This window comes from Kwoniella europaea, chromosome 1 (genome assembly GCF_036810445.1).
Source record: "Kwoniella europaea PYCC6329 chromosome 1, complete sequence".
NCBI lineage: Eukaryota > Fungi > Basidiomycota > Tremellomycetes > Tremellales > Cryptococcaceae > Kwoniella > Kwoniella europaea.
The window spans coordinates 15,789,626-15,817,076 of NC_089487.1; the positions used below are offsets into that span (position 1 = coordinate 15,789,626).

Below are 27,451 nucleotides of genomic sequence, written 5' to 3' on the forward strand. Positions count from 1 at the left end.
ACTGTTTTTGTAAATCAACAAAAGTTGTACCGGTGATACCAATACCATATCGAGATGTATTGTAACAAGTAGAATATAATATAGTACATGTATCCACAGATCCGACAATATCGAACAGACAGGGTTGTAAGATATATACATTTATACAGTTTTGTCAGATCCTATTCCACCAGCTTTCACCGATTTTCTGTGTTTCACCTTTTACCTCTTGATCATTCAACCCATTGACTAATTTACCATAAAACCTCAACATGTCTTTCTCGTAGTTCACAACTTGATTGTATATCCTCTTAGGTATCGCCAGTACGTCCTGCATCTGTTGTTTAGACTCATCGTCTATGAAGTTCTTTGGGAATTGATAAATTAATGGTATTTGTGTATGATTCGTAGGGTTTATCACAGGTAGCTCTGACGAATCGAGCCATTCTTGAGGTATTGAGTGAACTCTCCTCCTGAGATCCTCATTCAGGTTGATGTATTCTAATAGTAACTCTCGGAATGATCTATCGCTCCTATCTTGCTCAAATTTCGTTAATTGGATCACTTCCAAAATGATCTCTAATGTTTCGTCATTGATCTTCAGTATTAACGTACTATCCTTCAGGTCTGACGAGATGATCAGTGGTTCTTGCCTGGATATCGGTGGTAAGTAGGAATGAAGGGGAATTAAAGGATTAAGGATCACACTCTGTGGGGAGATCAATCTAACATCCAAAGAACCAGAAACATACATCACTTTCAGCTTCAGCCACACAAATTGATCCACGATGCAACCTATGAACTTACAATAACCACTTTCCCCTACCATCAACCCTCTCCAATATCTCCAAAGCATTCTTCAAGACTACCAAACCTTCATCCCTTCCCATTTCAGGTGATAAATGTCCAGCCATACATCTAACATACCTATATCCCCTAGCTTCACAGTACTTCCTAAGTGATCCTTCAGAATACGATCGTATACTCCTCCCTTCCTTTTGCCAGTCATATTGCGCCCGCTCGATAGATGGAAAGTACTGTAAGATTGCTATATCATGTGATGGCGACTCGATGGGAGGACGTAGGGATCGTATAGTACGAGAAGGGAAAATACCTATAAGGTGGATGAAGACTAGACTGAATATGATTAGGGTTAATAGGATGGTGTGTTTTAGTATTGGGTGAGTGGTGATATGCCGTATACGATCGAACAATTTTGACATTTTAGATTGGTCTAGTTTGTTGATATCTTATACATATGAATGAATTCTTTTCATTATCATTCTCATACGTACTCATGCTCAGTGAACACTCGGTACTCGGACACAAAGGAAATAAACACACATGCGCAGTGCACAGACCCATCAGGAGACAGATCCCTTGAAATGCACAGACCATCATCGATCCTCGATTACAGCATAACAATAATGTGGCAGATATTCAAAGTTCATCGCCACGGAGTGAAAGAGAATACGTACTCTATGTACAATTTGCAACTCACTTCCGTACTCTACGTACGGTACTTACTCATCCCGTACATTCACATTTGCATTCGCATGCAACAACTCGGTGATATAGCGGTGCATGACCCCGAGGACCTTTGAAACAAGTAGCTGTATTTCGTGCGACATCAATCAAAGGAGGTAAAGCGTGTGCGCGTGCGTATGAGTTATGCATCAAATCTGATCTACATCTACCGAACCTTGAGAGCAACTCATGATCACATGATCTCGAGTGACATTGACGTAGGGACACGGTGATTGCTTCAACTCCTACACTATGCTTTACATCATCCATTCATATAACGGCTATAATATTGTAGAAGCAAGGCTATCATCCTGTCTCTTAGTGATCATAACGCAAAATACCGCAAACTTCAGAGATATGTTCGCAGTAGAGTGCAGTACAAGCGTAGCCCGAGAGGGTAGAAGTCAATTAGCCAGCGGTCTCCAATTCTTTCGCCACCCAGAATCATCCTTTCAAACCATCGGACGATCATCAGCTCAATCAACACCCACGTTGACACATTCGACGAAGCGATCAACAACTTCGACCAGGCTCGATACGCCTCTAGGGTCATTCAAGGATGACTCTAGTGTAAGCAGACCCGTTCATGCTCACCAATCTACCCGTCGACTTTCCCAATTTCAACTTAGTAATGTAGCAGATCAAGCAGCGTCCGAAACTTCTTCACCGTCTCAAAGCACCTTCCTAGGGAAAGTCCTGCATCCTGTACCGGAATTAGACACCTCAGACCCTTCCAAAGACGCACCATTAGACATCTCCAAGGTGCCTGATGTCGTGGAATCCATCTCACAGCAATTACCATTCCAGCTCGTCGGAATGGTCGAGTCGATGCTAGGTAGCAAACCACCACCCCCGTCAATCGTCCAATCAGCGCCGGTGTCGGCTATGCAAAGCCTGAGGGTGATCAAGTACCTAAGGCCAGGCTATCTGTGGGATTTCTGGCTAGGAAAGCACTCTCAATATGGCGAAGTCGTTGTCAAGCTCGTATATCTACCCGATTATCCTTGCAACAACCCCGAATTCGACGACTATGTTCCTGATGAACAAGTAGTCAAAGAAGCCCTTAAAGAGGAAGACACGTACTTGGGTCCACTCGCTGATCTGCAAGGTGAAGTGGTCCCACGATATTATGGGATGTACCATTCGGTCCCGGATGGTGAACACATTGCGATAATGTTGGAATACATCGAACAACCTACGGGTGGAGAACCGCGTCTGGCGGAAGAAGAACGGAAGTGAGTGTATTCTTATCGCAATTTTACAACGCCAAGGACTAGCCTGTTGATGACCTCCACAGACATAGGCTGTATTCAGCATACGAGCGATTACATTTCCGTGGCGTACTTCACCGTGATATAGATTTCCGACACATCTTAATGAATAAAAGGGATATGACATTCAGATTGGTCAGTTTCCGTCGATCTTGTCGGAAATCCCTCAAGAACGAAGATGATGTTGCTAGTTTGATGAGTGAATACGTAGTAGTGAGGGTCAGCATCGGCTGGGAGAGGGACGAGGATATCGCCAAGTAAGTCTAAAAATGCATCTCGTTCACTGTGCTTGTCATACCGAGTGCTGATGCTGTGTTTTTGGACAGTGAGGACATCCCATCAAGCTATACCTCACGATTGGCCGATCCAGCAGCATTCTTGGCGGAACTGCAAGCTGCACATGAAGTACCGCTAGATGATTGGATTGTGGAACATAATAGGAAACTGAGCGAAGGTATCTCCACCTTCTGATTTATATGCAACAATCATATGCTTGGTCAAATTCGATTTTGTAAGACATATAACTGTACTTTCATGCTGAGCCGTGAGCAATCGAGGTTTAGGTAAACAGAGGGGCACCGCATTCCGAGATCGCTCTTAGCTACATCTGCACGTTGAGCCATCATCACTTTCCATCAAGCATCGTCTACCACCTTCTACTCAAAAACAGGTGGATACATCAGAAGCACATCCATCGTTTTCCTACAGAGAAAGCTAGTACGATGTCATCACTCCCACCATTATACCATTCAGCAGCCCTCATAGCGACAGCCTTAGGTCTACATGGATATCGTAAAGGGTCATTATCGTTAGACGGAGCTATTGCAGCTTGGTTGGTGGGGTATGGACATCTTGCGAATCCCATAAAGGTATTTGGGGTAACTATGATTGGGATGTATCTCATTGGAAGTAGGGCAACAAAGGTGAGTAGCATTCATACGGTCCTCGCTTTCTAGAGTTGTATCTCTTAAACTTCTGATGTACACTTCCATATTCATTCACATGTCTTGATGGTACTCAAACTTGTATACTGACTGACTGTACTGCCGACTTTCTTAGGTCAAAGTCGACGTAAAAGCTAAACTTGAAGATGGACCTGATCCCTTGAAACCAAGTGGGAACCGAAATTGGATACAGGTGTTGTCGAACTCTCTTCCTGGCTTATTAGCTGCTTTGTTATATAGATTCGGACCTGCTTCTCAGGTAAGCGTAGACTCTCATCCTTACAACATATGAACGCTGAGGCTGACATATGGCAAGTACAGCTAGACAAATCATCTGTCATACTCGCTCTTCATCCTCTCGCTCGACCATTAGTATACACTTCACTAGGGTATGTCCACACCACCATAACCCTATACATTCTTTATACATACGAGTGAATATATACTGAGACGATTGCTTGATTAGCCTAAATGCAACGATCCTAGCCGACACTCTCGCCTCGGAATTAGGTATCTTATCGACCAACCAACCCATCTACTTACCCACCTTGAGAGCGGTACCAAAAGGAACGAACGGTGCGATCTCACCTTTGGGTATCGGTATGTCAGTGTTAGGTGGAGGAATGATAGGTCTCATCATGGGTCTGGATCTTCTGGTGGAGAATCCTGTATCGAGGAATGAGTTGGGATGGATATGGGAGTTGGTAGGGGTCGGAGCGGGGCTGGGTCTAGCGGGGAGTTTGGTAAGTCCACCTCAAATAGATACGTTGTGCCATAATAATCGCTCATGCCTGCGCGGTGTGACAGCTCGATTCGATACTCGGTGCATTCCTACAACCAACTTACTTCTCAATGTCTACTAATCAAATCCTAACTGATTCATCGAGAAAATCAATCACAGACGAAGATGTCAAGAAGATTGGATATGGAATCAACGTTCTATCCAATTCTGGGGTGAATTTCGTTTGTGGACTTGTATTAAGTGGAGTTGGATGGTGTTATGGTAGTAGATAATTCAGCTACAGGTGATCAATCTACCCTGTGAGCATTTATTTGAGAGCACTGTACATCATAGACTTGGTTGTCATATGAGAATAAGTAGCAAAATCACAATCGCAATGTGAATGTAAACCAATCATGCATTCTTGTATCTTCACATTACCTAGACAGATCTATGAAATATTCCATGCTTTTGTCTTTTATCGTTATATCATATTGTATTTCCCCTCAATACCTCACAGCAGCCTGTTTAGCAGCCGTCAGTCTATCCCTCGTATCTCTCTTTGCTTCATTCATTGGAGCTCCGTTCGTCCGTAACAAATATGCAGATGCGAATCTCTCCACCTGACACATCATGAAACCTCAACAATCAGTTCTGATGCAATAGGTCGATCAAATAGATTAATCACTCACCTCTGCAGCTGGGATCTCATCTTTCTTGTGTATCCACCTCGAAGCGATCACCGATACTTCTTCAGCGTAGTAATCCCTCTCATCGTCGTCGGACTAAGAGCAGAACCAATACATCAGTAAACATGCTCTACACTACTCAGTGTCATCCGCAGAAGGCTCAAATCCGCACTCACATTCTCATACAATCCCACGGCAGCCTCCCATAAATCTCTCAACGGTACACCACCCTCAAGCAAGGCAGATGATGCCCATCCTGCCTGTCCCCCTTGACAACCCTGAGCCTCAGCGTATACGACAGGTACCAGAATATCTATTTTCATTCCGTCAGCCATCACTTCATACGGGATTCACTTGACACTCACCTAATGGAGCAGCTTCCGAAGGGAAATATCTCCTGGTCAATCCAACAATCGCATCAGACATCGCTACATTCCCAGCCAATCTATAAGAACCAATCAACTGTCTCCAAACAGCTTCGCAGACGTCGTCTATCCTGGTATCCGCGGTTTTGAGAATCAACAGGATAGGTTCGTACAACCTTAGAGGTCGAGCGAAATTTTGATATAACTACAAACGATCACATGATTAGTCAGCTACATAAGTAGGGCCACAACATATGGTTTAGCTAAGGGAAACACCGCATACTCACTTCATCAAGCTGTAATAAATCTGTATTGAGTTTAGCCAAAACGTCATTCTTCTCATCTGCACTCATATCAGGGTGAGTTTCGACCGCACGGGCAACTTCCATTTGAACTTGAGCAACATCGATCTGTTCTTGTAATCTGGATGTAAACTCTACATCTTCCGATCCGAGAGAGGCAGCTGATTTGGCAGAAGTCAAAGCTTGAGCGAGGTAATACAGTCGATCGTGCAATACCATTGGACTACAGACGGATTGATAAGTCAGTTCGATCCCACTATGAATGGTCTATGTAGAGGAAAAAACTGACCTGGGTCGAGTGGCAAGACTTGACAAAGCTTCTGCAGCAGGTAGATAATCTTCTCGTCTGGCATAAAACTTCCATAGCAGGTCTCGTCGATCTTCCACATTGTTGATGGTGAGTTTCAGGTATTGTTCGATGTAAGGTGTATCAAACTATGATGTGAATGTCAGCTTTGTGTACCAAAATGGGTAGTGTTTAGCTTACCTCCAACAGTTGTTCTTGTAATCCGCGTTCGACATGCCAGTCATACAGATAGAAATGGAACAACTCGTCATCAGATGCAATGGCGAGTGCATAGGCTTCGTCTCGTTTCTGAGTCGCGCTCGCAGCTAACCACGTTCAAGGTGCGTCAGCGTGACCGCACAATACAGGAAACTGGTAATAGTCCAGCTGAGAAACATACCATTCCCCTGTGCAGTAGCTTTATCCAACAACTCATCAAACATCCCCAAAGCTTCTATGACCATCTCATAACATTGTTTTCTGGCTTCGAACAATGCTTTACGAGGATCAGCAGGATGTTCACCATCGCGTACGTAATCTACAGCTTTATCGTTTGGATCAAGTTCGACAGCAGTCTTCAACGGCAATTCGATTGCACCTGTCCACAAAATCAGCATTTATCACATATGGACGCCAACAGAGATCAAGCTGGAAATACTCACCAACTGTATACTGCATATTTCTATACCGCTTGGAGACCTCCTGTAGTCTAGGAATAGGTATCGATCCAGCCGTCCTCGTGAACAAACGTAACGATTCAGCAAGAGATTCGTTCTTCTCTCCGAAATCTCGGGCACCCTCCGCGCGTCGCATGGATTCTTCAGCCTACATAATCGGGTGTCAGCTAGAAAATAAGAGAGCAAAGCAGCACTCAACGTACCTTGTACATGACTACATCTCCAGGTTGACAGAAGGTCCCACATCGTTGCTGTAAGATTTCGCTCAGGGTATCGATCTGCCATAGATCGTCAGTGATACTATCGTGAGGCTTGTTCAGGGATCTAAATTCACACCTAATTCTTGACCAATCTGCTGCTCGATCAAAGCAGTGACCAACTTCCTAGCTACATCCTTTCCGTCAAGACTGGTCAAGAGACCTTGGAAAGTCAAGTTGGACAACGTCTGCTGTGTTTGAGGATCGGTTCTGATGAGTGATGAAGTGGTCATTGGTTTTAGCGTCTCACTAATGCGGACATTGCACTGCAGACTCACCGAAGGATGATATCTGATATCTTGTAATCCGATAGCAGCAGTACAAATGAAATAGCTTCTACGGCCTGTTTCAACAATACTTCCAAGCCATGGATTGACATATCTTCCTGATCCCATGCGATCTTAGCGTCACCTTCAGCTTGGTACCGCTGGAAGGGATGTCTACTCAATTAATCAGCTACATGTCGATGGAAGAAGACCGAGTAGCTTACTCGTCAAGATATCTTCTCAATTTCTCCAATCTCCCTTGAACAGCTAACAAAGTAGCTTCAGTGACAGCCAAAATTTGTCGTCCAGGTACACCAGCAGGTACAGTGACTTTCACATTCCAAATGGGTCTGAGGTATCTTGCGATAATCAAAGCCAGACCATCGTGTCTTCCAGAATACGTGATATTCTTTCCACCTGCACCATCCTTGATTGTGGGTTCGCCCGAAGTAATCAGTATGGTTGAAATTGAAGAAGCCAAATCAACTGCTTTGAGATCGTTCGTAGCCCCCAGCTGTAATGACATAGCAGCTAATTGGGATTTACCGAATCTTTATGAGAACATACCCAGATATCAGCATTCTCCGCTCAAATTCGCAGTGCATACGGAAGCTGAACTCACTGCAATCGGACGGTATTTATAGCTGCGTCTTTCTCCAGATCCAGATCATCCCTTAACATATCGATAGGTCTAGGCTGACTGATCGAGAACAAACCACTTGTCGCCAACACCAAGAACTCCCTAGATTGGGTGGTAGCCTGTCTTGGCAATGCGGAAAGTGCAATACCATTTGGATTTGTCAAGCTTGGCGGGGAGAATGCGGGGTTGGTAAGAGGAAGTTCGACAATGGTCCATACTTGACTAGGGATGATTTCGGTCGTTGTCCATTCTTGGAATGCGGGGGACTCATATGATTCTAAATTTTCCCTTAGAGACGATTGTCTGCCGCAATGAGGCACCGCGATGGATAACTGGGTTTGAGGCATTGGCGCTGTATTATCATGCTGGACAGAAATGAATGTACCAGACGAATAAAATGATTGAGAGGATACGGGAAGATTAGCTTGCGATGGGATAGGAGCTCGAAAACAGATTGGCCAGAATGAAGGTGAAGAGGAGAAATAGACTCGATATCCTACAGAATCAACTCGTTCAGTCTACTTTATGAGCAGAACAAAATGGTCCAATCACTCACCGTTGGAAGCTATAGCAACCAAACAGGCTCGCTTACTCTCATGACCTCCGACAACGGCTAGAGATGCTACAGTGATATTCCCATTTTGTTGATTCCTGTTCAAATCGTGTTTCAATTTGGTATACCTAGCCCTGCTCTGGTAATTAGTACCAGAAACATCGATGAATTCAATTTCACCGGCAGTGTGTAAGGTGTACAATCGTCCTTGTTGGCTATCCAGAGCGAAAGATTCGATACCTTCTTTCGCTATGCAGTACAAGAAAACCTATGAGCTGTGCCTCTTATCACGATTGAAAGTGTGCCTCTTATCAGTGAATGACTCACTCTTAGAAGCCAAGAAGCCGGGTGTCCAATTCGCCAAACTACCACTACTTCTATTATGCAATCCTACTTTAGTCGAACTTCCAAAGAACCATGAACTATCTGATGAATAATCTAATTCGTATACATCTTTGTTTGCACCTAACATGAAGATTCGACCAGCTGCAGTACCTTTGATATCTATCATTGCTGTTGGAGTCTCGACCGATAGATTGGTAGCGTACAGACTAATCTCCCGAGAATTGGGTGGTCTGGACAAACCAAGTAAGGTCGTTTTGGACGAAGTACAGATTATCAAGACATGGGTAATCTCATCGACAAACACGTCTGAATGAATCAAAAAGTATCAGCATGAGCTAATATATCCGGGAGATTAGATGCTAGCTCACCTTTTCTAGCTCTGACTAGTCCGACAGCTTGGATGGTATCGTTCTGTTCATCATATCTGCTGAAGTCGCGTCTATGTACCAGCAACGCCTATTAGCTTATATCCGGGATGACCGAGTAGTCTTTTTGAGACTTACCCATCACTGTAATCCCATAAAAACAACTTATTATCCACAGTGAACCAAGCTCTCTCTATATCCTCAAACAGACCCATTTTAGCGGTCAGATGTTTGTCTAGGAGTTCCACGGAGTATCAGCCGTGTACATCCAGTTATACCTGTTGCAACATGTAACAAAGTTGAACGATTGGACTCACAGTTCAACTCTTGGTGCAAAGCATCTGGTAAAGGTGTTCTCTTAGTCACTTTAGCAGGTTTGAAGGCCGCTGCGTTACTTGGTGGATGTATATATGGTTCAGAGGATTCTACAGCGACCAGATACGACATCAGCTCATGTTCATCCATCCTTCATCTTGATCTGAGTCCACTCACGTAAAGGATGATTGATTCCATCCGCCAGATCCGTACTGATCTCATTATCTCCCGTCAAGGCTCTATCAATCTTACTTCTCGCCCTACCCAGCGGTCCATATATGGGATCTTCATCTTTCCCTACGCTTTCTAAAGGTTGAGGTGATAATTGAGTCTGAGAAGATTGTATCCCAGAAGTAGGTACAGGGTATCTATACCCGTTTGCCTGTTGTTGCTGTTGGACATATAATGAATTTGACTGTGGGTTGTATGGTCCAATGGCATTCGAAGGAGGGATATAAGATGGTCCGGATGGTACAGTGTAGGGTTGAAGAGGTAAAGAAGAAGGTTGATATCCATACTGTTGTATTTGAGTTTGGTTTGGTAAACCTGGTAATTGAGGATACAAAGGTTGTTGTCCTTGTCCTGGGTATCCTTGTATCTGATGTTGCTGTTGATATTGCTGTTGCTGTTGCTGTTGAGGATCAGGTCCAGCAAGTTGGTTCAACCGCGAGAAGGAAGGGAGGGAAGTTAACATTTTGGAGATGGAACGCGATGTTCTTTCCTTCTTTCCTAATTTTTGCTGATCACAAGGTTTCTTCCTCTCCTATGGGTATATTCGTGAGATTATACAGGAATGGGGAAGGAAGTCGTATGTATCCATGGATTGTGGATTGACGAGGGTGGGGTATGATGTGATGTTGGTACTCGTATGTGTTCATTTTCAGCTTCATTCAGCCTTTCATCTTCTGATTCTACCTTCTACCGTGTAAGGCTCAAGTCACGTGATACGCCCTTCTCTAGTGGCACTGGCCCATCCATCGCAGTGGTGTCAACTTGAGATTTGACCTGTAGTTGTTATGAACATGGTGCTGCATGAGTACATGGATTAAGAATATTCATTCTATTAGATATATATACAACCTAAGGCATAAGTGACTCGACTCGATGCTGATATGATACTGGGTAAAATGATGAATGATGGGTATCTTGGAACGAAAGGCGGACTTGATGGAATAATATTGTACTTTACACATATATTTATGGCTGGAATGCGAGGAGAGATATGAGGTCATCTATATTGCTAGAGATTTCGAGGATGTCGGATGTTCCATTCCCTTCCTTTTCGCCTTACTCGATCATTGCCGAAGCACTTGGTTTTCTCTCGTTGAAGGCTTTAGCGCGTTCGAGAAAATCTGGATTCTTGTAAACCTGTCGCAATCTGCGGGAGCACATATGTTCTCAGAAAATATCAAGTTGGATCAAGATACGGTTGAGCATGAACCTACCGATATTTGACCGCTTCATGGGTTCTCCCCAACGATTCTACAGCAGGATCGAGTAATGCATCGCAAGCTTGCGAGATGATTGCAGGAGATAACACTGATTTTCCATCCCAGCATCGAAGGAGGCAGGCGTCCTACATGCTCATAAGGAGTGTGTGTCAGCAAATTGATCAGGTGATAGTTTTGGGGACGAACTCACCTCGACTAATGTCCAACGTTTGAGCGTTTCTCCTTTACATACCTTTTTGGATATGTGTCGTTGTGAGAGACTATCCGAGTCCGATTTTGAGGGATCAAGGGGGAGGGGTTGTTTCCTTTTTTGGACGGGTTTGATCTTTGGTCTGACTTCTCTATCACCATCTTGGATTTTGAAAGCTGCGTTGGCATTTTGAGCGGCTCGTCGTATAGGAGGCTGTTGAACAGGCGACGAACTCGATGGAAGACGCTTGCTTTCGAGCTAAAGGCTTTGAGTGTAAGAGAGTTCCTTCTAAATATCAAGCACGTCGAGTACTTACCTCAGTAGGGGCGTCTGTATCCACAACCACTGTCTCTTCATCTTGCATAGAGTATAGAGCATTAGCTTTACCTTTACGTCCTCTCTTCGGTCTGTCAATAGCTGTCTGTGTGGGTTGGGTCCTGGTAAACATGGTCTTCGATCGCCCTCGAGAAGTTGAGGTAGAGGGCTATATTCGGTATCGGCGCGTGAAATTCTCAATAGATGAATACAAGCTCGTGCTCACCATTCTTATCGTGGTAGGCTTGGAAGTTGTCAGCATCCTACTTTTGCCCGGCTTCTCTTCACATGCCTATCTGGATGTCAGCTTACATACCAGCTCCGAATTATGCATAACATCCTTACTCACATCTGCATCCAAGGTATCTTCGTTCTGACCTTTCAAGTGCTTCATGGGTGGTCTACCAGGACCACGCTTGATTTTTTGAGGATCCTGTCGATCCCCTTCCTCTAGGTGAAGCTGTTGCGGTGGTAACTCTGCGAAAATACTTCCTCTTGTCTGAGGAGGCTGTGTATATTGGATCGGGCGAAGGCATCATCTTTGGCTTTCTACCTGGCTTGCCTTTTGGCTTCGATATGGTAGATTCAGGTTGTTGATCTTCCTCAATAAAAGTAGCTTCTGCCGGTATATTGTCTTGAGTCATGTCGACATCGATAATTTCGGCGACGTTCGCGTTGGAAGTTAACTCGATATCGCAGGATTCCGAGATCGACCTTTGGGTCAACTCACTATTAGCTTATGTACCATGTAGATATCGTAACGACAACATTTTTACTTACTCGTGCTCTTTGTCTTCATCAAACCCTTCTTCTTCTTCATCGCCTTTCTTCAGCTCAGCAATGGTCATTGGGCTTTCAGGTATCTCCATTTCGATCAATCCTTGTTCTTCATGTGATTTCTCATGGCCCATTTCAGATGATGCTGGTGCTTTTGAATGGTCGTCGTTGTCAGGCGATTCGGAATCGATATCAATAAGGATCGGACCATCGTCATGTCCATTAGAATTGTCAGATTTCTTCTGACCGGCAATGAACATCAGTACCTCCATTTTGTCGTCTTTCGACGTATCTTGCTCCGAGATTGAGGACGTATTGGCATCTGTCGTCTTGCGGGTCTCTTGGCATGTGGCGAGAGCGCCCACGCCGTGCTTGGGATCTTCTGAGATACTTGTACCTGCCATGTTATCGAGAGGATCAGACTCCGACAAGGGCAAGTTGTCGATTATATTATGAATGTCATTTGTAGCAGGTAATGGTACGCCACTTGCTGAATCCCTTTCCAAGCCTGAGAATTCAGATCTTTGTGATGACTCAAGGGTAAGATCAGGCGGAATAAGATTGTTTGGTGATTGATCAATGTCATTAGAAGAAGCAGGGACTCGAGGAACGCTGGAGATTATCGTTTCATCCTCGGTGCTGTCGTACGATTGGGAAAGAGAGGATGAATTAGTAGATCGGCTGTCTCTAGGAAAATGAGAGGGGTCCGTAGCATAGGTGGATAAGGGTGAGGATTCCGAGGGTTGAGAGACTGAGGGAGTTGAAGGCATCTGAACAATATGATGGTCAGTGGTGACTGTATTGGCCTTGATGCGTGGCTGGACAATTTGCGGTATGTCCATATCTGATTCGTCCGTGAGAGAAGACTGAAGGGGACGTTCGAGAACTTGAATACCTTCCTCTCTGCCTTGAGAGACTCGAGTATCTGTACCGGGTGTCACCAAATGAGGTGATCTGGGAGATGAAGGAGTGGAGGAAGTCGCGGGAGAGTCGACGTTCTCCATAGACGGTTTCGTGACAGCTTCTACTTCGATCTCGAGAGCAGGAAGCAAGACTTCTTGGGTGATTTGAGTCGCATGGGTATCGGAATGATCTGGAGATATTGTAGGGGTTGATATTGCTTTTCCGACTGGAGTAGGAGAGCCCAGTCCATTATCTGATTGGCTTTTGTGATCTTCTCGAAGTCCGTCCTCCTTACTTGTAGAGTTGGGCTGTTGTGGAATAAAATTGGTTGCGGTAGTGCGGGATACTCTTGGCGCAGAAAGCGAATCCGATGAGACATATTCGACAGCGTCTGAGAGCCCAGCTGAATCAGGATCGAGATCGATGTATTCGTTGATAGCGTCCTCCTCGAGTTGATCATTAGTACTGTCTTGCGCAATTTCCTCTACCCGATCGAGAGCTGATGAATCTTCAGCTTGAGTTGAAGCACCTTGTGATGATACAAGTCGGTCGCGACTTGCCGCGGTCGAGTCGTATGAAACGGTCTTTGAAGGTTGCCCAGACTTGGCTGATACTGTTGTTGGAACTGAGAGCTGAACCCATCGCGTATCAGCAGACGATAACGTGTATAAATAGGAGCGTCTGGTATACTCACTTTATTGGGAACAAGCTGTCCACCACTTGGCGAAAGAAGGGTGTTGGCAATGTGAATCTCAGTCGTCGAGGTTATGAGTCGGGGTGTGGTGGACTTCATGAACCGACGTCAGTCATTTTGGCTAAGAGGAAGGATACAAAACATTTGGAAGGTAACTCACTTCCGGTATTCCTTTCTCCACGGACAGATCAGTCGAGGGATCGGTTGACTGGAGAAGCATGATTAGTGGTCTACGACAGTTATCGCGTACATCAGCAGAACAGCTCAACTCACAGGTGCTTCCACGATATGCCCTTCGTCCTCCTCTGCCATCTTTCTTTCCGCCATCCTACCAAAAATACCCTCCATCTCATCCTGTCCATAACCTTCATTAGGCGCCAGCGGATCGTGATCATAATGACGTTCAGCGATGAAAGGATTCTCAGGCTCCCAATCAGCCCAGCTCTCTCTAGTATATCCTTGAGGTAGATCCCAATTCTTGATGATCATCTCGTCTGGGATGGGAAACGCTTCTCCATCCCAATCGAGATGTCGTTTGTCCCGTCTGATCGGCTGCATGAGCACGTCGAGTACATCAGGAATGTGGATTGTTCCTTGGGAAGGTAGAGAAGAGCATGGCGGAGGTGGTTGGCCGGCTCGCGTTGGCATGTCGAGAGTGCACCGTCTTGAAGGGTATAGAGACAGTGAAAGGGGACGAGAGCAGGAAAAGAGGATTGACGAGGGAGGAAGAGAGAGGTCAAGGGTGGGTATATATAGGTAGTAGTGTGAGTCAGTTGACAAGTATATGAGAGAGAGAGGTGACGTCAACTGTTGATACGATACTGGAGCGAGTGAGTAAGTAGAGAAGGAAGATGAAAGCGTCAGCATGACGCGAGGAATGGAAAAAGTCAGTCAATCATTACGAGTAGCTTGTTCCTGATATCCAAGTGTGTGTTTGTGTATCTAACTTATGCCAAAGGAGGGTGGGTGTACTGGGTGATCCGTGCGCCTGAGTCGATAGATAACATGATGAGAACGCCTCGATATCCCCCTTCTGCAACTAGATCATTCGAAACCTCTCAATCCTTGAGTACCCATACATCAACTTATCCTAGAGACCAGCATGGATCGTCCGACGCTGACATGGTATACCTTGTGACGTTCGACCAAGAACATATGTATCCAAGTAGTCGTCGGAAGAAGCATAATATTGATAGCGGTATTGATAGGGGTCCTTTGGCGATCAAATCAATCTGTGGATTTGATATGAATGAGTGTATGCGAGAATGTCTTCTTTGTACGATCGAGGATACCATCTGGGCTAGGAAGATGAGTTAATAACCCTATCAGCAAGAGCACAATTTGGCTGTTCACATGGAAAAACCAAGAATCGAGATATTCTTCGAGACCTGTTAATCTGACGAACTTCGGCTAAACTTCGGTCTCACGCAATCCCCACTTTCGCGAACTTTGTGGAGAAGCAGGTGCTCCCAAACAACCGACTAATAAACCGACTACTCGAGTAACTTACATTCTTCTGAGTTAGCATGGCGAAATATAAAAAATCAATGTGTATATACTACTGAGGATCTTAGTGCGCGAGCGATGCCTAGGCAGGATAGGATTAGGTTAACGGCGAATTAGAAGTACTGTAAAGCTTGTATATAGTGTGAATCGTGATCTCATATTCTAGCCGATTAGCAGGACCACAAAAGTGTATAAAGATTCAAGCTACTCGACGTTAATCCCCAGCTCGATCTTACACTCGACAAACCTTCGATCCAGCACTTCTTGCCATTCCTTTTGGCAGAACATCTGAAAAACAATGGAACGTACTATCTCTCGCCCGTCTATACGATCTCATCGTTCACATTCCCTACGACATCTCTCCGACATACAGGACTATGTACCTCAAGAACCTGTCGAACCCACCATTTCAACAGGTGTTGGTATGATAGCGCGTTCCCAGTCCAGGATAGATAATCATGAGGAGAGGAAAGATACGGCTGGTGTGGAAAGCAGAGAATCCAAAAGTCATTATGTCTTTAGATTCTTGAGAGAGGAGAAATCTTTACCTTCAAAGAGGATGGTGGGAGTGATGTTGTGAGTACAATTCTGTATCTGGGTTAAGGAGAACAATATGTATTGATCGAAATGATGTCTTTCTAGAGCGGTGTTGTTTTTGGTGATGTTCTTAGCAGGCTGGAATGATGCAAGTCAAGGACCTTTATTGCCATCTCTACAGACGTACTATTCTGTAAGTCTGTCATCTAATACCTTAATCGTTAATGAGCGTATCTTACTATATACTGCATATGAAATATAGGTCAACTATCTCGTTAGTAAGTCAGCACTTCAGGGTTGATCGTCCATACATCGGAGACAGCACTGATACCACTATGCAGTCTCCACGATATGGCTCGCGAACTTCGCTGGATTCATGACATCAGGCATAACCAATGTGTTCATTTCAGACGCATTCGGATTCGGTATAGCAGCTCCCTTCGGTGCTGCGATGCAGGGTCTAGCATATGTACTGATCTGTTGGGGATCTCCTTTTCCATTATTCGTGATTGCTTATATCTTCAATGGGTTCGGATTGGGATTACAGGTGAGTGACTGCTACCTGATTGCATGTTCTCTGCACATCACACTCGCCCTTCCTTGCATCAGCAGGGACCATCACCCACCTTGCTAATCACCTGTGGACTGATGCCAGGACGCCCAAGTCAACTCACTCGTGACTCGTCTCGAAAACAGTTCTACCAAGATGTTCCTCATGCACGCGATGTACGGCTTCGGCGCGACCGTCTCGCCATTCGTATCGACAGCTTTTGTACAGCACGTTCCCAATCACGTTTACTACTATTTCGCCGTATCGTTGGGACTGGCCCTGGTCACGGTACTAGCTTTGGTCGTGGTGTTCAGAGGAAGGACAGATAATCAGGTTGTAGGGAAGAGACAGCTGGAAGTAAGAATGAATAAGGATGGTACGACCACGGGCAACGATCCTGCCAGTAAAGAGAATGAGGGGAGTGGTGGTAAGATGAAGCAGATCTTGAAGACTCCGGTGGTACACTATATGGCTTTCTACATGTTAATCTATGTGAGTGAATCAAATCATCATGCCTTTTATGGAAGATCAAATCAATCTGATCGTCCGATTGTCCAGGTCGGTATAGAGGTCACCATAGGAGGATGGGCTGTAAGCTTCCTAGGCACCAAAGTCGTCGATCTTTCCATCAACTGACAAAGAGAGTGATGTTAGACATCATTCCTCATAGACGAGAGGGGTGGTGATGATAATTCAGGTTATGTATCTTCTGGATACTTTGGAGGTGAGCGCTCTCGACTTTCCACACAAATGTACCTTGGAGTCAAAGAAAGGGCCTATCGCTGATCTGATAAATGGGTATTACTGTAGGTTTGACCGTAGGCAGAGTAGTCCTTATACCTGTAACCAAGCGAATAGGTAACCACATGTCAATCTACCTATAGTACGTTGTACTGACATCACTCTCTTACGTTGCCTCTGACATATAGCTTCTTTACTGATCATGTCCTATATGTAAAAATATAGCTCGCTGATCACTCTCGTCCTTACAATTATCATCTGGTTCACTCACTCCATCGTCGGCAACGCAATCTGTTTTTCGCTTGTTGGTGTATTTCTAGGACCGATGTATCCAATAGTCATGAACGTCGTTGTGGAGATCTTACCTGGGGAATTACAAGGAGGTACAATCGGTTGGATAGCTAGTTTGGGTCAGGCTGGAAGTGCAATCATGCCATTGTGAGTCTCCGCTCACCGTACAGAATTGGTACAGAATTGGTAGAATTAGACTGATGATGTTCTTGTAGTATGGTTGGTGCTATCTCGGAAAGGGTATGTTCAATTTCATCTCTCTTTTCGACCTTTTATACACAGGTCTTGCTGATCTGCCTTTTCGGATTTATATAGTACGGCGTCTGGATCCTCCAACCATTCACTCTGGCATTCACCATCGCGGATATACTCCTATGGTTCCTGGTGACCAGGTCATGGCGTAAACACGTTAAAAGCGTAGATAAACATCCTTCCAATTCCGATACTTCTGATGAGAAGAAGGATGGAGAGGGACGTGATCAATCGTCACGCTCAGATAATCCAGTGACATCGGATGTCAATGAAAATGGAAATGGGGAAAACGCGAAAAATCAAGCATAGAACAATATACTGCATATTGTAGCATTTTACATTGGAAAGTCATTTTCTTCATTGTATCTCGTTTAAGGACAATTCACTATGTTTTTGGGATATACTATACGGATTCAAGGTAAAATATCAATTTAGTTTTTTATAATATCATACAGTATTACAATGGATGACGAAACAACTATGTCACGAGCATGTATGCAATTTAGCAATTGCCATGTCAAGTACTGTGCAGGTTTCATACTATGCATCTTACGTTCATCCCTATAAGTGTACTTCTCGAATGTTCAGACTACATCAAACGTATTCGCGTACGAGCCATCAATATCAGCCCTTACTCTCCTCCTTGGCTTTCTCGTTCTCAGGAGTGGCAGAACCATTCACCTTCAATTCCTTGGATTTCTCCCTCTCAGCTCTTTTAGCCAACTTCTTCCTCTCCCTATCTTCGTGCTCCTTCCTCAACCCATTGGACCACTCTTGGGCTTTGCAAGCAGCCGATCGAAGAGTCTTCTTATGAGTAAGTAAGAATCCTTGTAAAGCAGCCATGGAAAGTCCAAATTCCACTTCAACTTCCACTTTATCGTCTTCTGCGTCACGCTCAGGTGGAGTTGGGTGGAATATACCTTGAGCGAAGCGATGAGCAAGTTCATCAAGTTCTTCTTCTGACCTGATCACACCCTCATCTTCAGCCACCTTCTCATCATCGATCGTATTTTCAGATTTAGGGGCGTTGCTGAAGTCGGATAAAGGGAAGAAATGCTTAAATAAAGCTTTGGCTTGATCGAACGTGGCGTCCTTAAAGGAGAGTTGAACGTCGAATCGACCTGGTCGAGAAAGAGCGGAATCGAGTCGGTCAGGGTGATTACTATTGCCATTTCGGATCAAGTATCAGCATGATAAATCATCGATAGGGTCTGTCACCAATCAGGAATGATAACCTACGTAGTGGCGAATAAGATGCAGTCTTCCTATTTGACAAAATCGAGACAATCGAAGTCAGCTCTGATCACTATTAGCTGATAAATTTCCATTCTTCTGAGTAGAGGTGTCATGGTGATTTTCTCCAATGCAATATCAACCGTAGAGATGAAATCTCGCTCACCTGACTTGAAACACCATCAATAGCAATTAACAACCCGGACAGAGTCACAGTAGACCTTGCCAGTCCATATTTCCCCGGATCAGCAGCACCAACATCTTTATCACCGAAGGCATCGTCTTCGTCATCGTCTTCGGAGTCTTCTCGTTTAGGTCGGGGTGGCATGACACAATCTCTATGGAGACGACGCGCATTGGCAATGAGTTATGATGGCTGAAATGAGTGAGAAATTTACTTACATGTCTTCGATGAGGATCATATTTTGTGGCGGACAATTTCGGAATGCCTTATTGAGCTTCCCATCGTCCATACCTCTCGCGGCTGGGTTGACGATGTAGATGTCTAGACCAAGCTGAGAAGCGATTGCAGTGGCTATAAAAGTTCTATGGCAATCAGCACTAATCAACTTCAGTGACGTGATTTATAGGACCTGAGTTTTTACGAAATAACTCACCAAGTGTGGTCTTGCCTGAACCTGGTCGCCCATGAAGTAAATAACCTCTTCTATGTGGAATACCTTACGCAAACATGAGGAGATTCAGCAGGCACCAAGATAACACATCTCAAAGAATGAAGAGCACGTACCTCTAGCACCATACCAGTCTTTTTCCTCTTCAGATAAGAAATTCTTGACATCCTTCAAAAGTGGCGCTTTGTCTGATTCAGATAGAATGACAGATGACCATGATCTCGAAGGTCGATGGATCGGGTCAATCCAATTCCCAGTGTAAGGGCTGGTCATGGATAAATCAAAAACGTATTCTCAGAGGATGGAACATAGGATACATACGAGACATTGAAAATGAGTAACTCGTTATCGGCTTTCTTGAAGAACATAGCATGAGCATCGATGATGAATTGCTTGATACTTTCAGGTTGGACCGAGAGGCCACTAAAATTTGTGAACAGTCAGTAAATTTGCACCCAGGTAGGGTTTCTGCCTGAACCCAATGAAGGACAAGTATGGATTGGTAATTGAACTTACGTTATCTCAAGATGTTCCTCCTTGTCAATCGGATCATAATTGGCATAACCTTTAGATTTCCTCGTGATCCAGAGATAAGTACCATTGTGATTGATAAAGATCGCTTGTTCTGCATGGACATACATTAGATATCTGCTCTGCCAATCAACGTGGCAAAAGGTGCTGTCGACATGTAGTTCAACTTACCGTTAACAGGTGAGATCTGTCCTACTACATCATCAACGAACGTAGCGTCTTTCCTAGCTACACTTAAACCTTCAGATTTCTTAGTAGACGTTCTGAGTCTGTCAGCGTCATCTCGCTTGGATTGTCTTGCATCAGCAGTGATCAATCGGAAAGACTTGATTTGACGTTGAGCCTCGGGGGATTGAGCGAGGTACGACATTATCCATTCGAATGCTGGGTCCGAGTACGTGATATGGGCTGTAGGGAAGATAGCTGTTCACATATTTGACGACCACAGTGAGTACTGTAGTGATTACGGAACAGCCTTCTTGACTAAATGCGGGAATAGGCTTACCATCATACAGCCGAGACTTGGTACTAGAGAATAATTGTCTCACAGCCGCTGCCAGTAGACCGATCAATGCCATACGAATAGCAAGATATAGATTATCATCGAGTCTGGTATTAGTAGATAAAGAAGTCAGGGTACCACCCCCTAGAAGGGCTGGAATGGTGGAGATCATAGCGAGTTCGGGGATAAACTAATTGGTGAATTGGCGAGGTTTCTGTGCGAATGTGTGTGGGTGTGGGTGTGGGGGTGTGTATACTGTAGATAAGGGTTTTCTGTGTTGGGACAGGGTGACTCACAACTCGATCTGTTGAGGAGGTTAGATATATATATATATATATACTTTCCGGAGATGCTGCTCGACTCGACAGTCCGTTCTTCCCAGATCCTTTGACAATGAGATCCAGTAGAATATACGTCAGATAACACCAAGATTGATAGCCCTCCTTTAGTAGCTCAAGCAGTATTTCTTATCGCAAAGGAAACCATGACCCTCAGTACTGTATCATGCAGTATCCCCGCAAGTTTCACAAGTTTCATATTTTGACCTGTCAATCTTCGTCATGGCCCATGGGTTATTGTGGTTGACTGTGAGTAGCATCAACCACGATACATGGCCTAGAGGGATTCGCCTGCTCTGCGCCTTGTCATAGGTCGATCATGTACCAGTTCGAATTTACATGTCCATCAACGGTGATATACCTCTGATCTGATTTTCGTGCTATCCGGTCACTGTACTTCAAATTCTATAGACAAATGAAAGGATGGGCTGACTGACAACGAAGTTTCGATACTCGTACACTTCGTCATTTACCTCTTACATATCCCTTCTTTGCCACCTCCTCACCTGTTTGGTAATGATCCGAAATCATATCTCGAGTGCTAGATGCGAAAGGAGGGTTTCAGTATATCGTTTTCCTATCATTTATGTAATAAAGGGCTTTTCCTCCATCGTCGGTCGATAGTCCAACCATTAATAGTACTGAGACTATCATGCCACGATATGCCAACCGATGGAGGTTCTCTCAGCCATTGAAAAGCTCTCTTCGTTATCCCAACGCCTCAAATTCCCACCCGAGACCAACGAGCGCATACTTATCAGGCAAAAGATAGATTTCCCTCCATCCCCGCCTCAAATCAGTGATGGTTCAAAGATCATATGGATAGGACATGCAAGCGTATACCTTCTCTTGCCGCATGCCATCCCTGCTGAAGGGAGAGAATGGAGAGGTATTTTGCTCGATCCCGTCTTCTCCGAGAGATGTTCGCCTGCTAGTTTTCTAGGCCTCAAGAGGAGGATCGAAGCTCCCTGTAGAGTAGAAGATTTGCCACGAGTAGATGTGGTGTTCATTTCGCATGATCACTGTGAGCCAAATTTATAATACAATTCTAGCATCATCGGCATCTGCTAATCACTCGATAATGAAGATGACCATCTTGATGAATTATCGATCAAGTCGGTTCAGAAGCGACATCCGGCCGCTCAGTATTTCGTACCGCAGGGTTTAAGAGTGTTATTGACCAAATTCGGAATTGGCTCAAATGATGTGAAAGAGATGAACTGGTGGGACGAAGATGTCCTTTCCTTGTTCTTAAACAGCCCGGACTCTCAAGCTACATTGCCAGGTTTGAAGGTTGCAAGAACAGTATACATGTCGGCATCATCGACTATCAAGAGTCAGTCGCCCTTAAGTGAAGAAGAAGGTCAAGCTCTGTGACTCTCTCCTGTCAAAGAGGAGCAGCATATCGATGAAGTCCCATTTCCTCCTATGTCTTATGTATCTCCTGTCACACCCAGTACACTATGCCATACTGTCGCTTGTTCAAGTACCAATAAGAGTGTGAATGATACGCTTAAGGTCGTTTGCTGTCCCGCACAGCATAATTCCGGTCGGAAAGTGTTTGGCAAAAACAAGACACTTTGGTGTACTTGGTGGATCGAATATAACATGCCAAATAATCAAAAATGGAAATGATTCTTTGGGGGTGATACGGGTTACAAGTCTATTGTTGATGGTCCGACTTGTCCTGCTTTTCAATGTGAGTACATTACTATAGTACAAATCAGCTGTGAATTTATCGCATATAAGGGATGATGACTGATTAGCTTTGCGATTTGTATCCCAGTAATAAGAAATCGATATGGTTCACCCGACCTAGCTCTCCTTCCTATAGCCCACGGATCAGTGCTACCATACCTGCAATCTTTATTCCCATTCATTAAATTTGATGCTCAACTTACAACGTCTGCTATCCACTGTTCACCCTCTGACGCCATTACCTTACACCAGGAACTAGGCGCAAAGATCACTATGCCAATACATTGGGCGACGTGGTCGACCGAGATTGGTACGAGGGAGATGGCCAGATATCTATATTCCGCATGTATGCAGTCGAATGTCAATCTCAAATAGCAGGACGAAGACGATGGAAGTATTCCGGATTCGTACCAGGGAGTGATAGTGAATGATATTGGTAGTTCAGTAGGTATAAGTATAGGGAATGGTTTGATTTGTTCCGCCCAGTAACAGTAGCTCGGTGATCGCGTAAATTTATAGAGGAACAGAATTCTATAGTAAATATGTAAATATGCAGATATGTGGAATGTATACTTCTTGCGGAATGGATTCAAGGAGATCTAGAACTACTCCGGTGACTATACGCCTTTCTTCTTCATGGCGTGAATCAGAAGCTTATTGGAGGGAGAGATCTGCAATCACAAATCTGTGATGCGGTAACACCTATTGTGTGAACTTTGCTAAAGGTGAGCTGTCGTGCTTTCCTATACGCAGCAAGATAACCGTTACACATATTTATCTGCATTGCCTACGGAAGTATTCATGATTCTCAAGTTCAAATTCCACTTATGGTAACATTCCAGTAAAGCCACCGGATGAACTGATCTACATACGATTATTCATGCAGATCAAACCTCGTGTTCGGTGGTGATGTGCATTAATTAACGATCGAGAAACACCAAACCCCCAAGAGTGAGTGAGTGCACCGTATTTATGACCGCATCAAGGAAAAAACATAACCAAAAAACAATTGCCGATAGTTTTACAGTACTCCCACTTTCTTTCCCTTTGGCTCCGAAGGTACAAGGTACCTATCCTTGTTGTGTGTGACGGCTCTTACCCTTGATCCTTGTTGATAGGTCCATGCTTGGACGGTAGGGTAGTACTGCATCGTAGAAGCTGGAACAAATGAAAAAAATGCGGATGCATCCTTTGTTGCCTTTAAAGGTGATCTGCAAATTTGGTGCCTTAAAAAACCTTTTTCCCTTTGAGGGGGTATGTCACCTTAGCCCGCCCACATGGCATACATGAAGGATCTTAAAAACGTTTGGAGGCGTTCTCATATCTCATTCACCTTTAAGGGATGAAGGGATGAAGGGAACGCGTCGAATGTCTCGGAAACCTTGTCGTACGTACATGTACGAGCTCAAGTCTTTGTAGATGGCTGTTCGATGGCGAAGACGCCTTAGAGGTACCCATATAGGTCTCAACTTGAAACGCTGCGATTGCATGTTGTACGTCACAGCGATGTAGGACTTGGTGGATGACATGAGTTCGCAGCGAGGCGTCCATGGTCGTACCTCTCGCTCCTGCTGCCTACTCGGTCCCGTAGTTGTTTTGACTATGCCATGCCAAAAAAATCGGTTCGCCATGTAAAGACAAAAGAAACTTCCTAATTTGATCGTATTCTTCCTAACGAAGTAGTTGAGAGAGACTTACGTCGACATGTATGGCAGGCAAAATCTAGGTGCCGTTAGAAATGAACGGTACGATGATTGTATTTGGTATGCGTTGTGTGTTATGCAAATGGATGAAGACACATGTTACGTTCCTTTCCATGATCATCATCATTGATACTGAAGGACTTGTTCTCCCCCACCTCTTTTTACATACTTTCCTAGTATTCTCTCCATCATCGTTTATATATTATATAAACATATAGATATCTGCAGACTCTCCAGAGACCGACGACAGTTGGAATTGTGAAGATCTCGATCGACTGAGCAGATTAATAAAGACTTTACGTTCAATTTGTAATACAACCCACCAGAACGTATTTCAACCAATTACAAAGTTTACAAAGTTTTCCTAATTCATCTTTTTTTCCGATACACCCTCCAACATACGATCGTCAACAGTCGTCATTTGTCAATTCACCAAATTTGAAGGGGAGTTAGAGTGTTGATAATCCAAAACTGGGTAATCGCAAATTGGGCTTTTCACTTGTCTCGGACAACAAGCAAGCAGAGGAAGATAGTATAGACCGCGAAGGAATAGAAATCTCGAGAAACACTCTTTTCACAATTGGACAGACATCCGAACTGAATTGAAAATCAATGTATTGAAGTCATCGTTGAAACATCAGATACCAATCATAACATGGTTTCGATCGCGGGTGATAGTGAGACTGGTTCAACTGTAAGTCACCTATGTTATTCCATATTCCTTGGCTATCTCCTGGATTGTAAACATCTGCCTGATCGTTATTCTCCTTCATGGACGGTTGTGTTGATTACTCATCTTGTCCTATCTTACAGGTCCTATCATCACAACATCAACAACAACACCAGGCGACCTCGTCTCAATCGCAATTCTCGTCTCACAACGGTACGAGCAGTTCCTTGATATTTCGACCTGAACCAGAATCGCAACCAACCGATGTATCGCCAACATGTTCAACTTTACCTAGAGTGTTAGAACCTCTGCAAATCCCTCAACCTTCTTTACCTACCGAAATCTCTCCTACCACCCCTCATTCATCATCATCCACACAGACCATCAACCCTAGTAGTAGTAGCTCAAATAGTGGTAGAAGAGGTTCATTGGCTAACTGGAAAATCCCCCAAATCTCAGAATTGTCGACCTCGTCAAGAACCAAGTTAGATAATAGAAACACCAGCGGATCCAACACACCATCCAGCGAAATTCACAATAGTCAGGATAAGAAATCCAATATGAGACCTTCATCATCAGGTTCAAGGAAGGGTAAAGAAGTTTTAGAGATGATCACTCTACCTATAACGGATGCTTCGGCTCCTCTTGGGTCCAAGCAGATTTCCAGTACGGCGGAAGAGCGAAGTAAAGAGGATATGGCCATGGCTAAATGGAGGGTGAGTTATGATAGTATCAACTAAGGACCACCTATTATAAGCGAGACGATACTGATCATGAGTCTGTATAATAGAAATGGGTAGTCGAGCAACCTATTCAAACTGTCCCCGTCGATCATTCACCTATTCGATCCCGTCGTTCAAGTCCCGGAACGACCACAACTCCAGCACTGAACACCACTGCCTCACCACGTCTAAGTTCCCTCTCTTCACCTCGGAACGGCATGTCGTCTCGCCAGTTCTCACCCGCTGGATCACCTTTGGAACCCGTCGGATCTGGTGGATCAGCCGGCTCGTCCTCGTCCTCGCCGGGAGGTAGACATTCCAACTTCTCTCCTCCAGTCAAATCCATGCGACTGGGTTCAGGCTCAGCATCAGGAGATTACATCGAAGTGTTCAATACCGAATCTGTGATGGCTTTGAGAGATGTCGAATTAGCTATAGATGAGGAGGTACTGGAAAGGAACGAAAGGATGAAATCTCCTCATGGTATACAAAATAGAAGAATGTCAACTCAACCTCGTATCTCAGAATTACCAAATCCTTTTGCGGATATCGCTCACAGATTAGGATCAAGGAGAGTTAGACCGATAGTCTTAGAGTTGATCCAGGCTTTGGGACATTACCTCGATGCCGTATGGTGTATAACTTATCCTGATAGACCTTGTCCATGGATAATAGGTGTGAATGAAAGTCCCATCCCACCCTCGGTACGAAGGATGACAATTGCCCATCAAACTCATGAACAATCTCAGAACACATCGCAGGATCCTCAATTGACTTGGAAATCGCCTATGATCACTGCTGTGCAAGAAGGAAAGAAGACCGGTCATGTGATTGTACCGCCCACGGTGAAAGACGTCAAGTTTTGGGGAGACGAGGTAACTTTTGCGATAAGGGATGTGGATGAGGTGGTGGGGATATATAAAGGTGTAGGATGGGCTTTTGGTGCTGCGATGAGAGATGGAGTGTACGGGACTGTATCGGCCGATAACGTATTGGGTATGAAGGGTGAAGGAGGTGGTATGGCAAGGTTGTTGAATGATCTTGAAGAAGCTATATGGTGAGTTTGTCGTTTCCACCGGGGACTTCAAAGAGCCAAGCTGATTGTTGAATTTTGATTTGAAATCAATATAGGGGTGATGCTCAACCTCGACCTACAGATTTGTCATATGACCTACCAATCGATTTCGACCCATATGCCGAACCGGACGATCAAGAATTATTGATGGCAGTAACATCGCCTCGTCACGCCGCTGCTGGAGGTACATCGTCCAATACGAGATCAGCATTGACTGATTTCTTTGGTGAATCCCGATCGAGCTCAAGGGAATCCGGAGTGAACGCGAATGCTCCGTTACCAATAATGGAAGAAGAGATTGATGCTTTACCTGATTTAGTACAACCCGATGATCAAATGGAAGAGGAAGAAGAGAGTGATAATGATAATGATAATAAGTCAGATACGCTCATCAAATCACCAAATTTATCATCATCGGCATCAGCTACGAAGAGACCGAAATATAAACATAATACCAGATCGAACTCGACGTTGATCATACCTGGTATAACCGATTTCGAGGGTTCTGAAGATTTGTCTTTAGAGGAACTGGGTAAGAGGAGACATAGGGAATGGTTGGAGAATCAGAGGATGGGTGGAGATGCTTGGTGAATTAGACTTCCCAACGAAGGACATAGTCTTGGTTGAACAAGTAGTGA

General features: G+C 44.5%; 9 protein-coding genes across 9 annotated transcripts; 5 read left to right on the forward strand and 4 right to left on the reverse strand.

Moving 5' to 3' along the window:
* Positions 1 to 154: 154 nt before the first annotated feature.
* Positions 155 to 1,202, reverse strand: V865_006018 (uncharacterized protein; the record flags this gene model as incomplete). Its single annotated transcript, XM_066229781.1, has 2 exons — positions 155 to 704; positions 787 to 1,202. 2 exons carry the CDS (start codon positions 1,200 to 1,202, stop codon positions 155 to 157), a joined length of 966 nt encoding a protein of 321 aa, XP_066085878.1.
* A 661-nt stretch (positions 1,203 to 1,863) lies between these two features.
* On the forward strand, positions 1,864 to 3,248 carry V865_006019 (uncharacterized protein; the record flags this gene model as incomplete). Its single annotated transcript, XM_066229782.1, has 3 exons — positions 1,864 to 2,741; positions 2,804 to 3,034; positions 3,104 to 3,248. The coding sequence occupies 3 exons, from the start codon at positions 1,864 to 1,866 to the stop codon at positions 3,246 to 3,248; spliced, it is 1,254 nt and encodes a 417-aa protein (XP_066085879.1).
* Positions 3,249 to 3,499: 251 nt separating this feature from the next.
* On the forward strand, positions 3,500 to 4,735 carry V865_006020 (uncharacterized protein; the record flags this gene model as incomplete). Its single annotated transcript, XM_066229783.1, has 5 exons — positions 3,500 to 3,700; positions 3,837 to 3,980; positions 4,043 to 4,110; positions 4,188 to 4,464; positions 4,529 to 4,735. The coding sequence occupies 5 exons, from the start codon at positions 3,500 to 3,502 to the stop codon at positions 4,733 to 4,735; spliced, it is 897 nt and encodes a 298-aa protein (XP_066085880.1).
* A 213-nt stretch (positions 4,736 to 4,948) lies between these two features.
* Positions 4,949 to 10,196, reverse strand: V865_006021 (uncharacterized protein; the record flags this gene model as incomplete). Its single annotated transcript, XM_066229784.1, has 20 exons — positions 4,949 to 5,065; positions 5,135 to 5,227; positions 5,308 to 5,444; positions 5,497 to 5,701; positions 5,784 to 6,021; positions 6,088 to 6,233; positions 6,286 to 6,410; positions 6,485 to 6,682; positions 6,747 to 6,909; positions 6,965 to 7,039; positions 7,096 to 7,228; positions 7,297 to 7,458; positions 7,509 to 7,835; positions 7,907 to 8,420; positions 8,481 to 8,726; positions 8,805 to 9,128; positions 9,191 to 9,261; positions 9,326 to 9,422; positions 9,505 to 9,612; positions 9,680 to 10,196. The coding sequence occupies 20 exons, from the start codon at positions 10,194 to 10,196 to the stop codon at positions 4,949 to 4,951; spliced, it is 3,996 nt and encodes a 1,331-aa protein (XP_066085881.1).
* A 593-nt stretch (positions 10,197 to 10,789) lies between these two features.
* On the reverse strand, positions 10,790 to 14,480 carry V865_006022 (uncharacterized protein; the record flags this gene model as incomplete). The annotated part of the gene is made up of 11 exons (XM_066229785.1): positions 10,790 to 10,880; positions 10,948 to 11,078; positions 11,144 to 11,401; positions 11,460 to 11,627; positions 11,685 to 11,750; positions 11,808 to 11,935; positions 12,012 to 12,172; positions 12,239 to 13,770; positions 13,833 to 13,925; positions 13,993 to 14,040; positions 14,106 to 14,480. 11 exons carry the CDS (start codon positions 14,478 to 14,480, stop codon positions 10,790 to 10,792), a joined length of 3,051 nt encoding a protein of 1,016 aa, XP_066085882.1.
* A 1,156-nt stretch (positions 14,481 to 15,636) lies between these two features.
* On the forward strand, positions 15,637 to 18,018 carry V865_006023 (uncharacterized protein; the record flags this gene model as incomplete). Its single annotated transcript, XM_066229786.1, has 11 exons — positions 15,637 to 15,914; positions 15,981 to 16,068; positions 16,138 to 16,153; positions 16,217 to 16,422; positions 16,531 to 16,917; positions 16,984 to 17,016; positions 17,080 to 17,149; positions 17,236 to 17,308; positions 17,392 to 17,604; positions 17,673 to 17,697; positions 17,773 to 18,018. 11 exons carry the CDS (start codon positions 15,637 to 15,639, stop codon positions 18,016 to 18,018), a joined length of 1,635 nt encoding a protein of 544 aa, XP_066085883.1.
* Positions 18,019 to 18,333: 315 nt separating this feature from the next.
* On the reverse strand, positions 18,334 to 20,779 carry V865_006024 (uncharacterized protein; the record flags this gene model as incomplete). The annotated part of the gene is made up of 10 exons (XM_066229787.1): positions 18,334 to 18,871; positions 18,949 to 18,974; positions 19,109 to 19,280; positions 19,345 to 19,477; positions 19,560 to 19,622; positions 19,691 to 19,839; positions 19,896 to 19,997; positions 20,091 to 20,199; positions 20,277 to 20,528; positions 20,611 to 20,779. The coding sequence occupies 10 exons, from the start codon at positions 20,777 to 20,779 to the stop codon at positions 18,334 to 18,336; spliced, it is 1,713 nt and encodes a 570-aa protein (XP_066085884.1).
* An 838-nt stretch (positions 20,780 to 21,617) lies between these two features.
* On the forward strand, positions 21,618 to 22,322 carry V865_006025 (uncharacterized protein; the record flags this gene model as incomplete). The annotated part of the gene is made up of 2 exons (XM_066229788.1): positions 21,618 to 21,969; positions 22,033 to 22,322. The coding sequence occupies 2 exons, from the start codon at positions 21,618 to 21,620 to the stop codon at positions 22,320 to 22,322; spliced, it is 642 nt and encodes a 213-aa protein (XP_066085885.1).
* Positions 22,323 to 25,001: 2,679 nt separating this feature from the next.
* V865_006026 (uncharacterized protein) lies at positions 25,002 to 27,404 on the forward strand (the record flags this gene model as incomplete). Its single annotated transcript, XM_066229789.1, has 4 exons — positions 25,002 to 25,040; positions 25,160 to 25,732; positions 25,807 to 26,795; positions 26,870 to 27,404. 4 exons carry the CDS (start codon positions 25,002 to 25,004, stop codon positions 27,402 to 27,404), a joined length of 2,136 nt encoding a protein of 711 aa, XP_066085886.1.
* Positions 27,405 to 27,451: the final 47 nt, after the last annotated feature.